Source organism: Triturus cristatus, chromosome 3_1, assembly GCF_964204655.1.
Source record: "Triturus cristatus chromosome 3_1, aTriCri1.1, whole genome shotgun sequence".
NCBI classification, from domain to species: domain Eukaryota; kingdom Metazoa; phylum Chordata; class Amphibia; order Caudata; family Salamandridae; genus Triturus; species Triturus cristatus.
This window is the reverse complement of record NC_140583.1, coordinates 601,799,820-601,815,071: the sequence shown is the minus strand read 5'-3', so window position 1 is coordinate 601,815,071 and position 15,252 is coordinate 601,799,820. Positions and strand designations below refer to the sequence as shown.

Here is a 15,252-nt window from a genome sequence, read left to right as displayed (position 1 = left end):
AGGCATTGGCTTTTGGCTTTGGCAAAGCTTATTTTGTTCAGTCAAGGTTTTTGCAAAACTTTCTTGTTGGAAAAGCTACTAGGCCCTGGTCAATTAAAAAAAAGAAATTTGCCTAAGTGCAAAAAAAATGTTTGCGTCTTAGAAATCGCATATTTCAATAGTAGTCCGTGGCACTGAAGAGAACTAATTTGTGTGGGGATGTTCTTGTGAACGGGTAGAATGCCGTCTCTCACAGCTAAGTTCACCAATGGCTCAAGCTGTATGCTGTAGTGGGCGGATGGAAAATGTCGATGACACCATAGCAGACCACTGGATGAAAGGGCTGGTTGAAATGCATAACTTAAATAAAAGCAAAAGGACTTGGCTAACATCAGACCTGAAATGGACTCTCTGATATACTAACATCCGACGACTTGAATGTGTGTGATTCCTTTAAAATGCTCTGTAAGAAATGGCTGCTGTATTTTTCTGCTTTTAGAGCACCCATATCCGATGGACATCTTAGCAGAGAGTGATCCTGAACTTTTCTGGGAGACGACAAACAGATATCACTCCTCCTTGCTGCAGCAGTCCCCTTCTTCCCAGGAGTTCTTCTCACCTACATACGGCAAACAGGTAACTTCTGAAATGTGCATGAAGTTAAATTGAACCAACCAGAATCTAGCGTTACTGGGTGCTGCGCGCCTGAGAGTAAGGTCCTCTTCCCACACTCTGCCTACGAACTGAACATCACAGTCAGTTCCCCACGTTTGTCGTGTTTTCCTTTGAGGTTTCTGTAGGTTTGGCTATGTATGTCCTAGTTGATCCCCTTATGTAGATAGCACAGGCGTGCACACATTGCCCCGTCCCTAACTGGAATGCCTCGTCTGCGCCTTCCTTCCTCCGTTGTTACTGCCCCTGTGACACGTGTGCACCCTGCCATCGCTCAGCCTGCTTTTCATTTGCCCCAGCTCATTTCCCTCTCTGTTCTTCCATAGTCCGCTGTTTCTCATATTACGTCTCTCTTGAGTAGGGTAACAGTTCGCTCCTTCTCACCATGCCATGCCATGCCAACTGTGCGAGGGGTTTCCTTGTTAAACCTGCTCACATGTAGTCTCGCTGCCATGTCTTCACTGGGCGCACTGTCCGGCAATGATTCTCTCTCTGTATAGTCTCTGTCATACCCTCCTGCCACCGTTTGGTGGTACGCCTGTAGATCAGGTACTCTCAATCCACACTCCTTATGGATGCACTGCGCTGTCTCCATTCCCACTCTACTCATTTCCCTACTCCATACAATATTTGTTGCGGGCAATTTTTGTTTTTGGAGCGTAGGACTCGTGAGGAAGAACATGCTACGGTGAGACGGATGCAACTCGGGAGCATCAGCATCGTGGCTATCGCTGCCCTACTGGGGGTTGGTAGGGTTGCGCTGTCTATATTGCCATGAGCTTAGGTATGTATGTTTGCCACTACTTTTTCTGAAGTTAATTCAAGACACCTACGGTCTGCATGTACCACCGTACCCCCCAAATATCGAAAGGAGTCGAGTTCTCAGGGCACTCAGAGCTCTGGTAGTCTGTCACCCTGAACCGGTGGGAATAACGCCGAATTTTGTTTATTTATGCACAATCCTGTTTGCTCCTTAAATTTCTATCCATCCTGTTGACCTTGCCAGCTATACCAGAGGGCCATCAGTGTATAATGAGACAATATGCTTTGATTGCCTATCTCTGGTCGTCTTCTGCTACCTGTATTTACATTAATTCCCATATGCACAAACTTTGTTACCCACTGCACAATCGCTGCCTGCCTCAGTTTACAAGCCAAGGGCTCTATTGCCACAGCAAGAAAGAGGGGACATCTAGTTCCTCTTCCCAGCCCCCACTGCTCTATTTTATTTATTCTAACACTAGCTATTGATTTTGTATATAATAGTGAAACAATGTTCATGTTCTCGGGCCCAAAATGCATCACTTTAAATACTGCAAATAAATATCACCATCTCAATGTGTTGAAAGCATTCTCTGTGTTTAATGACATGGGGCCTGTCTCTTCGTCTGCATTTGCTGTCTCGTGTGCCAGCCATCTTATGCTTGGCACAGTTCACCTGCTAGCTATAAAACCATTTTGATCTTTATGCACCAAATTATTGATCACTCGTGCTAATCTAGCATCCACTATTTTCCCTAAAATGTTATTGTCCGTATTCAACATGGGCAGTGGTCTTTAGAATTTATATTTCGGTGGGTCTCTTCCTTCTTTCTACAACACTATAATCAGCACTTCCCTTGGTGTTTTCAGCTCTTCACCCTTGTCTATGGCCTCCTGATTAACCTGCAACAATTTGCTAGTCGCCAGATGTGAAGACACCTGATACCATTCTGAAGAGAGACCGTCTATTATTACCTGTGTTTTTGAAGTAATATGATCTTAATCGCATGCACTATTTCTTCTATTGGTACTTATAACTGTTCTCGCGATAATTTCTGTTTGCCTCGCATTTCCAATATAGGATAAATTATTATTTAATCCAATCATGTTGGCTGAGCAAACAGATGCGTATAGTATTTATAAAATGCCTGGTTAATTTACTCTTGTGCATTCATCAGGTCGCCTCCCCTCCCCTCTCATCTCATCACTGTGACTGCGGCTGTATCCCTGTTCAAAAGCCAGGCTTACAACTTTCCTGGTTTGTCTCCTTCCGTAGGCAGTGCCTGGTGAATAAATGTATTCTGTAACTGACCCTTTTTATTGTTTTCTCTGGTATTGTGGCGTGGGGTGTCTTCCCCGTGTGCTGTGCCTGTTCACCTGGATGATGTTGCCTTAGTACACTCACCAGTTCAGCTTCTGTGCCCCGTCTATCGTTTCTAGTTGCCTGGTTCTAGAGCTTATGTGTGCCGTGGTAGTTCCTCTTATAACCACCTTTAGATTGCCCCTGTCTACTCGTCTTTTGCTATCTGTATTTACATTAATTCCCATATGCACAAACTTTGTTACCCACTGCACATTCGCTTTGCCTTCCAATACCAAGTCTAACTTAAATATGTCTTAAGTGGTCGCACATTGTAAGAAATGTCCCTCGCCCGCTGGTTATGCCGGCTATAAACTTATCCCATATATAAGTGTAACATGGCTTGCTTCAAAGGTCAAATCATTTTTTGTTTATAATTCATGCATTGTGATGGCTTAGCCATATCCCTGTTTAACAAGCATTTAAAATCATTCAGCCATATCAATGGTGCTCCTAGCTAGGGAACCAAAAAGGTACTTGGCTTCAGTAAATAAGTCTGCTCAGCTATATTCGGCACAAAAAGTCCCACAAACGTATCTCTACCATTTAGTTTTCCATAGACAATTAAGCAATGGTCTTCTGCATCAGCCACTAATTTAATTTTTGCGAATGGTACTTGTGGTGTCAGCCATTGACCCACACCCCTAGCAATAGTGCAGTACTCTGCATGAAAAAAATACAACTCTTGCTATTTCTTTTTCTATTTTTCTGTCTTATCTGGCACAAGATATATTTCCTGCAAGTAGGTAATTCGTATACCTTGCCTGCGTAGAGCGGCTCCCACCCTGCCCTCTTAAGATAGTTATTCTATCCTCTATCAGCATACCAGTTGTGTCCTCCATTGGTGTCTTTCTTCTCTAGTAAACTGTGTCATAATTCATGCATTTTCCTTGCTCTGTGTGCAGTCTGCAGTTCGTTTTCCATGTCTACTTGTACACCAAAGTAGAACAAAGCATAACCGGTCCTGGGCACTTGCAAGCAGGCTCAGACTTGCGTAAGCATCTTCACTCCACTCCGTAAGGTTCTTTTGCCTTCTGCCATCATAGTTGGCTGTAACGAAAACTTCAAACATGTAAAGCAAATATTTAGTACATTTATCAAACGAGTTCACTAATTTGCTTTCACTGACCAAGTGCCCCATTGCGGTTCTTGAGTTGACATTTTGATTTCATATCGTGTCCAATTCTCCTGTTGGGTTGGATCCTTCATTCTGTGAGGAGAGTAGTGTCTTCTGCATCCCTTTACTTGCCTACAGTTTTTTAGGACCCCTAGGTCACCCCTCCTCCCCTGCAGCCCCTTTACCAACATTCCCACAGCCACCATTTTGTAACTCTCCTTGCCGACTGCGAGTTTCCATGTCTTCCCTGTCACTGGTGTGATGTGTCGTTCTTCAGGTCTGAACCCTCTGTTGTCTTTTGGAAGTTGTGTTCAGCTTCTCCAGCCAGTCCCATGCCTCTGGTGCCGTCACAAACAAATGAGTTATTGTCGTAAAGAAATTAGGTTTGTTTTTATTCAAGGACGATCTTTAATCTTTTGGGGAAAACATCATATATTTCTAGTTGGGTCTCTTTCAGCTGTCTCAAATGAGTGGTGCTGCTTTTTCACTTGTGTGGTCTGTACCAATTCGTACACTTGAAGCGACACTATTGCATGTTGCATATCTGCCTGGTTTTCCACCTGTGAAACCCTTTACGTTACTTGTTTCAGGTCAGTTATCCCTAAATTCAAGTCTAGGGCCATGTCATCTACTTTTGCTTCTAGGGATAGTCTTTACTCGTATATTGCCTTCAAGACATTATTTAGAGTGAGTTCATTCAGAGTTTGCTCCTGTTCTAATTGTGTAATTGTCACTGGGGGATTGCATTTGTATTTTGTACCTATGTTCAGCTGATTAGTTGGCAGTTCCTGTATTTAATCTTTCACTCTTTTGTCTCCCTTCACCTTCGTTTCCCTTCTAATGCACTGTTCGATTCTCTATCTCAGTCCTCCTGTATTTTCACCAGTTCTTATCTCATTAGCACTGCCGAGCCTTTATTTCAACCCTTCTTAGGCAGGTAGCACACACGTTTCACACATACAATCAGCTGCACTGTCTAGCTAAGCATCGATGTCCTATTTCCACTCCTTTCTCATTCACTCCTTTATCATTAGTGGTGCCGCATGTGCAGACCGTCCTCTTCCTACGGCTATAATTTATCATATGCATTCATCACGTTCATTCAGATTCCTATTTACTTAACGACGTCCCTCTGTGCAAGACAGTGCTTACTCCTAAATTTCTTTCCCTTTGTTTTCTGAAATTGCTGCAGTGCTGTCTACTTAGGCCCACTGGAGTCTACCTGTGCCAGCTGTGCCCCAAGCCTCTGAGAAGGTCCCTTTCAATCTTCCTGCACTGCCTGTGTCCTCTCTCCCTTTGCGTGCCACACCTGGTACCACCACATCTGCTCTTGTAATACACTTGGCTCTCACCTAGCAGCCTCACCAGCCTGCTGTTTAATCTGTGGCAGCCCCTAGTCAGCCGGCATCTCTGTATGCTCTCTGTATGCTCTCTGTATGCTCTCTGTTGCCCACGAGCTTCCCCACGCTTCTGCTTCAAAAACCAATCATCTTGTTTACATGCTTTCCTGTGGCTTCCTTCCTCTCTGGGGAACTCCGCCGTTCACTACTCGCCTGACATTCTTCTAGCTCACGATCCTAATCTTACTTTTCCACTGCTCCGATGTGGTGACCATCCTAAATTTCACCCACAGCAGACACAGGCGTAGTTCAAACTAGGCAAGTCTGCAATCGGATTTATGTTAGGTTTTGATTTGCTAACCAGGGAGACCCTTTGACCGTGCTCTCACTTTATTCCGTCAGGCCACGTCCCTGAAGCATAGATATCTATTTGTAAAAAAGCAAAGTTAAGGTTTGGTGCCATGTAGGAGCTCCTGGACTCTGAGTTGATTCTTTTGGGATGCCATGTATCGAGGAGTATCTCTGTAACCTGTTAGGCCGGTGTTATTTGGAACAGCACACCCACCTGTAAACTAACTATACTGCAGCGAGGCTCACAAAAGTCAAAGATTTAGAATGCACATGCACCGGGAGCTACGCTCCGTGTTGCACCTGTTCAACATGTTGAGAGCCAGCACTGCTATGCACAGTCTGGTATGGATTGAGTCCGGCCGCTGGTCCTATTTGTCCTATGACGCTTTCCCTACTTGAGTGTTTTTGCTCCGCATTTCATAGTGGCGTTCAGTATGCTGCCGATGCCTCTCAACTGGGGACTCAGAGACGATGAGTGACGCCGTCGCGTTCATTACCAGAGACTATGTTTATGTTGAATACATAATGGCAGCATTGGTATGGCTGATTCCCAGGCTTGTTCCTTCTCCACAGCAGCCGTGACAATGGAGTCGCTGTTACATCCAGTACAGTAAATTCTGGTTGATCATTATATGCTTATTCATTATTGTTATATTCGTTTTATTATATGTTGTTGCTGTTGTCTCATTACATTTCCCTTTCCCCGCCACCTTTGTGAATGGTGCCTTCTGTGGAACCAATGGTCTCCCGGCACGGCTGTATCAGCTGCTACAGTCTGTCCTACTCAAAAAAATGCTAAAAGTGTACTTGTGTGGAGGGAGAAGGGGAGGCTGCTGCAGACTATGAGGGAGGCGAGGATGGTGTTGCTACCCAAGGAAGGAAAAGGCTTTGCCGAGCTCTCCTCTCACAGGCTCTGATGAATAGTTCATACGGACCTTAAGTTGCTGTGCAAGTTGTTGGCTAATAGACTCTTACGGGTGATGCAGACATTGATTCATTCAATCAAAAGGGGTTTATACCAGGGAGGAGCACCATCTATAACCTACGGCACCTGAACCACAGTATGGATATTTTGGCCTCCTCCGAGCACGCTTTTTTTTTGGGTGGGCCAAGGGTGCATTTGGGTGGGCCGCTGCGGGCCCATTTGTCGCTTCTTGTGGTAGCCTGCAAGCCCTAGATTACATCATATCTACTTGCAAATAGTCAACATGATACAAAGGATCGATTCTGTGTGTATACAGAGCATGTGGAGAGTTATTTGAAAGTAAGAGCAAAGTGTGGACCTAAGTGCAAACCCTCAAATTCTAACAGGCCAGGCTTCAAAACCAGTCATTCCAGGCCCGATTATCCACTTTTCCACCATCCCTCTCCTGTGCACCTTTTCTCGTAGCTGACCTTGGGCCCCAGCCCCATATCAGCCACCAACCATGCTCCACCTTCATTATTTCCGTAAAAAACATTAGTAAAATCACCTTCAAACCTAAAACATTGAATATATCAGTAAATATAATAGCACACACTTTAATATGTTCCACAGTTGCCCTAATGACCTGACTGCTAATTAAATAAAAACAGGCCATGACAGGGCCGGCTTTTGCGCTAGTGCGAAAGTCTTTTTTGTTGCCCCACCGATGACCTCTTTCTCCACATATAGCATTACTACCACCCTCCAACATTGCCCTTCATCTCTCTGTAACCACTCTCTCATATGCATTTTATTTGTTGTATAGCACTACTCATATCAGTGTCGGGTGTCATAGTACTTTACACCACGCACACATTATACAGAGACAATGAATCATACAATTTTGTAAATCAGTCCATAGGGAATGCCACATAAGCCAACGAGGAGTACAAGGTGTAGGAATCACACGTCAGCCATACTGGTGGGCAGTATATTTTAAGAGGGTTTGGGCTGGGGAAGCACAAACTCGGGATTTAAAGCATACCCCAGTGGTTGGGGTGTGCTTTACTAATAAAAATGTATATCGACCCAAATTCTTTTTAGCAACATTAAAATATTGAAAGACTGGGAAAGTTATAACTATATGGTAACACAAAAAAGTGAATTTCTAACTATACCATTCATGTTTGTAGGCAGCTCTTTGAAGACAGTTCATATGTCACTCTCCTATTTTAGGATTGTAACTTCTGACCTGCAAGTAACACAAGAATCTCTGTGACAAAGGCAGTAACCCACTGAGCTGTCCACATAAAATACAGCTTATGTGCGTTTCAAAACTACCTACAAGCAAAGAATTGCTCTCCAGCAGGATCATTAATCACCAGTTTTCTGGACATTTGTATAGTTTTCGTGCATCCATGGCCATGATAATGATGAAAACAATTTAAATGAAGCATGCACAAAGTATGTGCCTTGCGGGGCCTGTTCAGATTTAAAGAATATAAACAAATAGTAACACATTCTCTTACTTACTGGTTAGTCAAACTTTGTGTCACAGTCCGATTTAATATGCAGCTGCAGGGGTCAGGAAAAGTGAATAGGAATAAACAAACTTATTTTCTCCAGTGCTGAACAGAAAAGGAAATATCCACACAGCCAAATAAAGAATTTGTCCACTTTGCCATGCCCCTATTGTTCGTGCATGGCACAGCCCACCTTTCTAAAAGGAACTGGGTGATCGGAGATGGCTGTGAGAAAGAGCCCAGGCCCAAAAACGCAACTCCCAGCATAGGAAGGAAAACAAGGTTAGGAGTAACGTTTTAAATTAAGATGCCATTTTCTGTTGGCCTTTGCGCCGTCACTGCGAGGGCCAAGGCTCATGATTGGGTGGGCCAAGGCTCATGTTTGGGTGGGCCTGGCCTCCCCGTCCCCCCCCCCCCCCCGCTAGAACCGGGCCTGCCTCCGAGTATCAATACGTGGAGGCCACTCTCGACATTGAGACAGCTTTTGACAGGGTAGGGTGGCAATAAATGTGGTCTGTCCTGCAGCATTTGGGCTTCGGTCCCAATTTAGTTATAGCATGTGCAGCTACTGTACCACTTGCCTGTGGTGCAGGTATGCACTGGAGGGGTAATCTTGGATTCCTGGGAGCTGGGGAGGTGGGCGAGGCAAGGTTGTCCTCTGTCCCCCATGCGTTTCGCAGTAGTGGTAGAGACGCTGACATGCATACTGCAAACAAGACTCAGCTAGTGTGGGGGGGGTCCATCTTGGTGGTACCCCTTATGTTGTGTTGCTGTATGCAGATGATGCCCTGGTGTACCTGCGAGACCTGGGGCATTCAGGTCTGAGGCTGCTGGATGAGCGGAGTAGCTTCACAATGGTGTCGGGGTTGCATACAAACAGAAACAAGTCCAAGCTGTTTCCCCAGGACAAGTTGGAATGGGTGGTTGCGGCCTGTAGTTGCAATGGGAGAGCAACACTGGGGATCTGGATCATGCGAAGCCCTGCGGTCCATTTTGCCCTCAATGTAGGGAGGATGCTGGGCGGGCTGGGTCGATCTGTTGAATTCTGGCAGACTCTCCCGTTGTCCGTGATGGGGTGGATCTCAGTGGCTAAAATGAACTTGTTGCAGCGTTGTCTGTATGTGTTGCAGAATGTAATGTGCCCAGTCCTCCTTTGCGCAACTGGAAAAGCTGTTGGTGAATTTGGTGTGGGCGGGTGGACGGAGCTGGGTAAAACTTGCCACACTGAAACTACCCTGGAAGAATGGAGGCTTGGTGCTAACTGATCTCTTCCTGTATTATGCGTCAACTCAACTGAAACATGCGGTACAGTGGTTCAGTGAGGACCCAATATGGGAAAATAAGCTCCTTGCGGAGTTGCACGACCCGCGTACTGTTGTTGAGGTCCTCGTGATGAGATATAAAGTCCCTAACTCCCTCTTGTATGTGATGCAACAGATGGGACGGAACTGACAGAGAGGTGGCAATGGTTCAGCGAGGGGCACCCTACGCAGAAGGACTGCACATTTGGGTGCTTATAGCGTTTTCTGCCCTCGCACTGAATATGTTCTATGTGAGGTGGCTGAAGGGCGGTTATCTATCTGACTGCAGGTGATATCTACCTCAATAAGAGGTTTATCACCTTTGAACACGCCCAGGAGCGGTTCTCTGTTGGCCCAGGACAATTCCTGTGGTATGCTAGGTTGACGCACTTGGCCCGTGGTCTCTGGACCTTGTTTCCGGAAGAACTGCAGAACACGCAGTGCTGAGGCAGTTGCAGGACTTGGTGGGCACTGAGGGGCTAATCAGACGCCTCGATCTGTCCCTACTTGATGATGGGGGGAGAGACAATGTGGGCAAGAGAGAGGTGGGAGACGGATGTAGTGTTGTGGGCCCTGGGTCCACATGCTATTAAAGATGGACACAGACACACCGTAGTTGGGTACTGAAACTGACCCAGAGCACGTGCACCCGGCCCCATTTATTTGCAGGGTCATCTGACTGGTGATGCCTGTGATGGGTGGGTGTTCAGGAAGCTGAACACTAGAACGTGTCCAGCCGGACAAACTAAAGTACAACCTATGAAAGAACAAACAACAATACACAGCACCAATAAGTCTTTTCAGGCCATCTACCGGGCAGTGTTAGAGCTCTGGACTGCACGGTCAGGATGCTTTAGTCCACCTCGGCGACTTAGTTCAGACCGGTCTGGCCAGTGGACGGCACACCTGCAGAATATTAAGGATGACCTTGGTGGATGAGGGCCTTCCTTGGATGTTATGGTGCTTGATGGTCTTTAGGTGACTAGTCCCAATCTACGGCCTCCATGCTTCCTGGTGCCTGTTTGGAGCTGCTGCCGACGCATCTCTCCGATTGGGATTCCCCTCTTACAGGAACTCCATTGAGGCCCTTGCCCCTGGATTGCCATGTGACAGCGTGAGCTGAGGGGTAGCTCCTGAACTCCCAACAGGGCCACGGCCAAGCCTCGTGTAACCCCAAGGGTGGATAGTCTAAGGGTCAGGTATGCTCTTCTTCGGCAGGCTTCAGGTTTAAGGGTTTAAGGTTCCTGGGTGGCTAGCCTCGCTGAACTCCGGATGTCTTGAGTGTTTCGATCCACTCTGGTGGTGTAATGCCCCTTGCATGTTCTTGGTGGCGATGATTTACCTGGATGATAAACACAATAATTTTCTTTCTGTTTGGTAACAGGCTGTGATCTCTTGCTTTAGGTGACCTCATGGAGTGAGGAGGACTGGAGGGACTTTGTAGCCACTTACGGTTGTCTTCTGGCAGATGCACTTGCTAAATGTGGTGCCAGCGAGGCCAAGCAGCCGGTGACTGGTGAGTGTGGTGCCTGGACCTAGATTGCGCTTGCTAGCGGCTTGCGGTTGGTCGTCCTGCGAAGCTGGCTTCAGTGACGTCTCTGCACCCCGGTGGCTGGCTTATGCTGATGAACACCTTCTCCAGTGCTGGCACGAGTCCTCTGTCCTGTCGCTCTTTTCATTTTCCCTCTTGAGCACCTGTGGTGGTTGTTCGTCCTGTGGTGTCGCACCACTCTGCTCTCCTCCTTCGCTACGTGGCTTCCAGCCACGCTCTTCTCCCACTCCCAACCAGGTTCCACACTCAGATGTGGCGTCCTGCCACATGTCTCATCTTTGCGCCACATGGACATCTCGCTGGTCCAGTTCTTAGGACTGTCTTTACTTGCTGCGGACCTGTGACAGTCCTGTCCTGTCGCTAGGGCATGCTTCTTCTCCTTGTGGACCTTTCAGGGGCCCCATCCCCTCCTCAGGGACTTTAGCTGTGCTCCTCTGCCAGTATGGCAGGTTACCTCTTCGCTCCAGGGCGTTGTGCACGTGCCTCAAGCCTGCGCCGTCGTAGCGCCTGATCATGCCTCCATGCAGGCATGCTTGGCGGGGTCGGTCATTTTGCGCGACGCGCTCCTTCTTGCTTGTGGAGCGATGTGGCATCCGGCAACGTGCTCCAGGTCTTCAGTGCACATGTTGCAATGGCAGCTTACCACGTGGAGTGTGCGACTGTCCTCTTGCCTGTCTTGGCCCACTGGTGACTCCGTCTTGAGGCAGTGTGAGGAAGGACACTCTGTGCTGTCTTTGGCCCACTGTGGGGCTTTGCTGGTGCAGTGAAGATGTGGATGCTCTCCTTGCTGCGTTCAGCTGTGCTTCTCTGGAGATGTCTCTATCTCCCGGGCGCCTGCTCGTGCTGTCAAGTTCGCCAGCGCGGCCTTCTGCGCACCTCTAACCTAGAGCGCTCTGTCCTCTTCTTGGGCGCTCTCTTCTGGCACTTGGAGTGCCATTTCTCCTGGCTTGCGGTGGTGTCCATTCAGCACTAGGGGTGAGTGGCGCAATTTCCTCACTGAAGGTGGTGTCAGGCAGCCACTGGGGGTTGCGTGCTCTGCACCCGTCTTTCTCGTGCTTTAGGTGGGGATAGCTACCCTGAGACTTTGCTGTCTGTGAGTGTGTCCCTTCTCTTCTCACTTGCAGGGATGGCAGAGGGCCACTCTCTATGGCATTCATCTCCGAGGGCACGCCTTGCTGGGCCTGTGCAGTCTGTCTCAGCACTTGGGCTTGAGCAGTCAGTCTTTCTTATAGTGGCGGTGTGCACTCTTGGACCTGGTGACTGTTGTTGCTGGCTGATTAGCAGGGCCTTGCGCATGTAACAGTCTCCTCTTTGATTGGGGCACCTCTCTGGCGGCATGCGGTGGCAACAGACAAACACCATGGGCAATGCAGTACTTCCCTCCCTGTTTTGGGAGAAAGTCAACCGGTTTGTCCTCTCTGTTGAAAACTGCTAGAGGCATGCAGTGGTCAGCGTGTTGCTAGCTGATCAACTGGTCCCTGCAGTGCTCCAGGAGCCACTGTGTTGCCTACCTGTAGTGAGGTCACAGGGTCTAGCATACTCTTTGGTGAACAGGGCATGGTTGTACAAAGCAGTGTTCAACGCGGTGGGGCTACTGCGATGCCGATATGGGCCTCCTTCACTTCTGGTGCGGCAGGGCGGCTTGTCTTTCCTCTGCCGTTCACCCAGTTGACATCGCTCATTGCTTTTTTTTTTCTTGCCGCTCCAAACATGGGCTGCAGTTGCTTTCTTTCTGTTGCTGGCCGTGCCTTCCTTGTGGGCGCCTCTCCTCGTATCTGCAGGGGTAGATGCGTGATTTCAGCTGACGGCGAGTGGCAGTCGCTCTGTACTGGGGGTGTGCCTGTAGGCGTCACTACCGTCTATGTGCTTATTTTTAGGTCTCGCCTGACCCAGCGCATGCGCTGGTCTGGCGAGACATTTTGTGAGGGCTCAAAAAAGTGCTACCACTGTAGCCTAGAGCTACAGTGCATGTGCGCGGGCGCGCGCGCCTCACTTTCACGGCCGCTTTGATGTTTGATCGCGATTGCGATCACTTTCACTTTTGCGGCCGCTTTGATGTTCTCCGTGAGCCTGTTTATTACTTCTATGTAGTAATGGTGGCACCCATGCGCCGTCGTTACTACAGAGCAGTAATAAACAGAAACAAGCATTGGCATAGCCAATAGGTCTCGCTTTTGGGACCTTATAAGTATTTAGTTATGCAACTGTTGCATGGCTAAACACTTATAAGGTCCCAAAAGCAAGACCTATTGGCTATGCCAATGCTTGTTTTTTTCCCCCAGGGACTGGCGCTGCTTGACTCGCTGCCTGTTCACACCCCCCCTCGCAGTGGGCGACCGGCGCAGCCTGTCCTCTGGTGGGTGCCATCTCTTCTCCCACGTAGTCCTCATATGCAGGAGTGGGGCCTTATTCAATGTTGTTGCGGCGCGCCTCAAACATCGAGGGAGCCATATGTCAGCGGCTGCACTCCCCCTCTCTGGGTTCTCTTGCTGCTGGACCGGTTAGCACTACGGCTTCAGGGGCCTTCCCGGTGGACGCCGTAGGGATTGCTGGTGGCCATGGACGTGCTTTGCCAGGCTCTGTTACTGTCATGTTAACAGCAGATGCGGGGTGCCTTATGTTCTGGCCATTACTCCCCTCACGACAAGACAGGCAACGGAAGACCGCTCACACGCGGGGATTGACCCGCTCGTCGCCATTGTAGTGTTGTGGTCCCTGGGGTCACATGCTACTAAAGATGGACACAGACACACCGTAGTTGGGTACTGGAACTGGCCCAGCGCACGTTTGCCCGGCCCCTTTTATTTGCAGGCTCACCTGACTGGTTACGCCCGTGATGGGTGAGTGTTCAGAGTGGGTACAGCAGGAAACTGAATGTGTTCAGCCCGACACTACAATGGACTGTGTGGAAGAGCTGACCAATACTGAATGGCGGGGAGCAGGTCCGACTGGTGTCGCCCAATGCCCTCTTTAAGCTTGCCCAAGCAATGATATGCTTCGGGTTTCTCGCAGGTGTGGCCAGCTGCCGGCAGGCTTTCTGCACATGACATGGACTTGTGTGTGGGTGGGGGACTTTTGACAGAGGTGGGTAGTGCATTGTCCCATTTAACTGGGTGCTCCTGGAGAAGACGGAGAAACTCAGCCTGTTGGGGATGATCCCCTGGAGAGGAGAGGTCTAGGCAAAATGCCTGCCCGGATGCTGGTGCTCTGTATGGTCCTGTCGAGAGGGCGAACAGCTCGCAGCTGGAGGATGCCTCGGGCACCGGAGGCCTCAGCCTGGAGGCGAGTGTTGCTAGAGTGGCCCAGGCCGGCGAGAATAATTTCAAACACACTCGCAGGGATGAAAGGTGGTGAGGATTTAGCTACCACGGGGGGTTGGTTGGAAAAAATACTGGTTGCCCCGGACACTTGGTTGTCGTAAAGGGCAGGTTGGAAATGCGTACACTGATTATGGAAAACGAAATGGTCTAAAATGTGGTGAAGTGGGCCGGGCTAACTGAGGCTCACAATGGACAAAGATGGTGTAGAGATGACGAGGGAACCGATTGCACATGTAGCAAACAGAGTTTTACTTGCCTTGCATTTTCTCCGGAAAAAATGCTGATACATTAAAAATAATAATAATCACATTTTAAGTTGGAAATCGTTGCTCTTTTCAAATATACTTTGAAATTCTAATTAGCATATTTGATGTGTTGGATAAGGAAAGAAAATTAACGAAACGTTTGCATCCAGTTATGAAATAAAGTTCTGTTTAACACCCGAAAGCCCTTTAATATAACTATATAACACTAACACATCTCTATTTGTGATTCATGCTATCAGCCCAGTAAAGCACATGGAACATTTTCACAAAAGTGGTTGCACCCTGAGGAGTAGTTGAACTGTTGAGAGTTTAGAAATTAATGTGTGTTATATTTCCTTGTGCCTCTGCTGACCTCTAGTGGGTATAGTTGGCACTTTCTGTTTTTAAGCGAAAGCACTATGGCCTTGCAATGTGATGTTTATACGTGAATATTATCATTTGTATGGAAGCATTACGCTGCCAAAAGGCAACATTGTTTTGTGTGTATCTTGCAAAAGTGTGAATCTTCTGCCTAAATCAGAAGATCAGGAGGGTTTGCATGTATACTCGAATTTCGCTCAAATGTACTCATGAAAGACCTGCTAAACATATATGTGAGGACTTAAGATCTGATGTCACTCCTTGTAATGCCACTTCCTGTAAAGTCGTGGCTTGTGATGCCACTTCCGAGATGCCAATTCCTGTGATGTCATGTGCCGTGATGTCACGCGCCATGATGTCACTTGCATGCTGCTTAACTAGGTTAGTCCCTCCACTTTTTTTAGGACTTGTGCCCAGATGCCAGCCATCACAAATGTGATCCAAT

At 48.0% G+C, this 15,252-nt stretch overlaps 1 protein-coding gene across 4 annotated transcripts in view; it reads left to right on the top strand.

Moving 5' to 3' along the window:
- Positions 1 to 15,252, top strand: part of LOC146860611 (protein FAM169B-like) — a 303,909-nt gene that overhangs the window by 54,011 nt on the left and 234,646 nt on the right. For all 4 annotated transcript variants that reach the window (XM_085644507.1, XM_085644506.1, XM_085644509.1 and 1 more), the window contains one exon: positions 479 to 615. In XM_085644507.1, coding sequence (XP_085500633.1) covers positions 493 to 615 — 123 coding nt within the window. In that variant the 5' untranslated portion in view covers positions 479 to 492. The remainder of the gene's footprint in view (positions 1 to 478; positions 616 to 15,252) is intronic.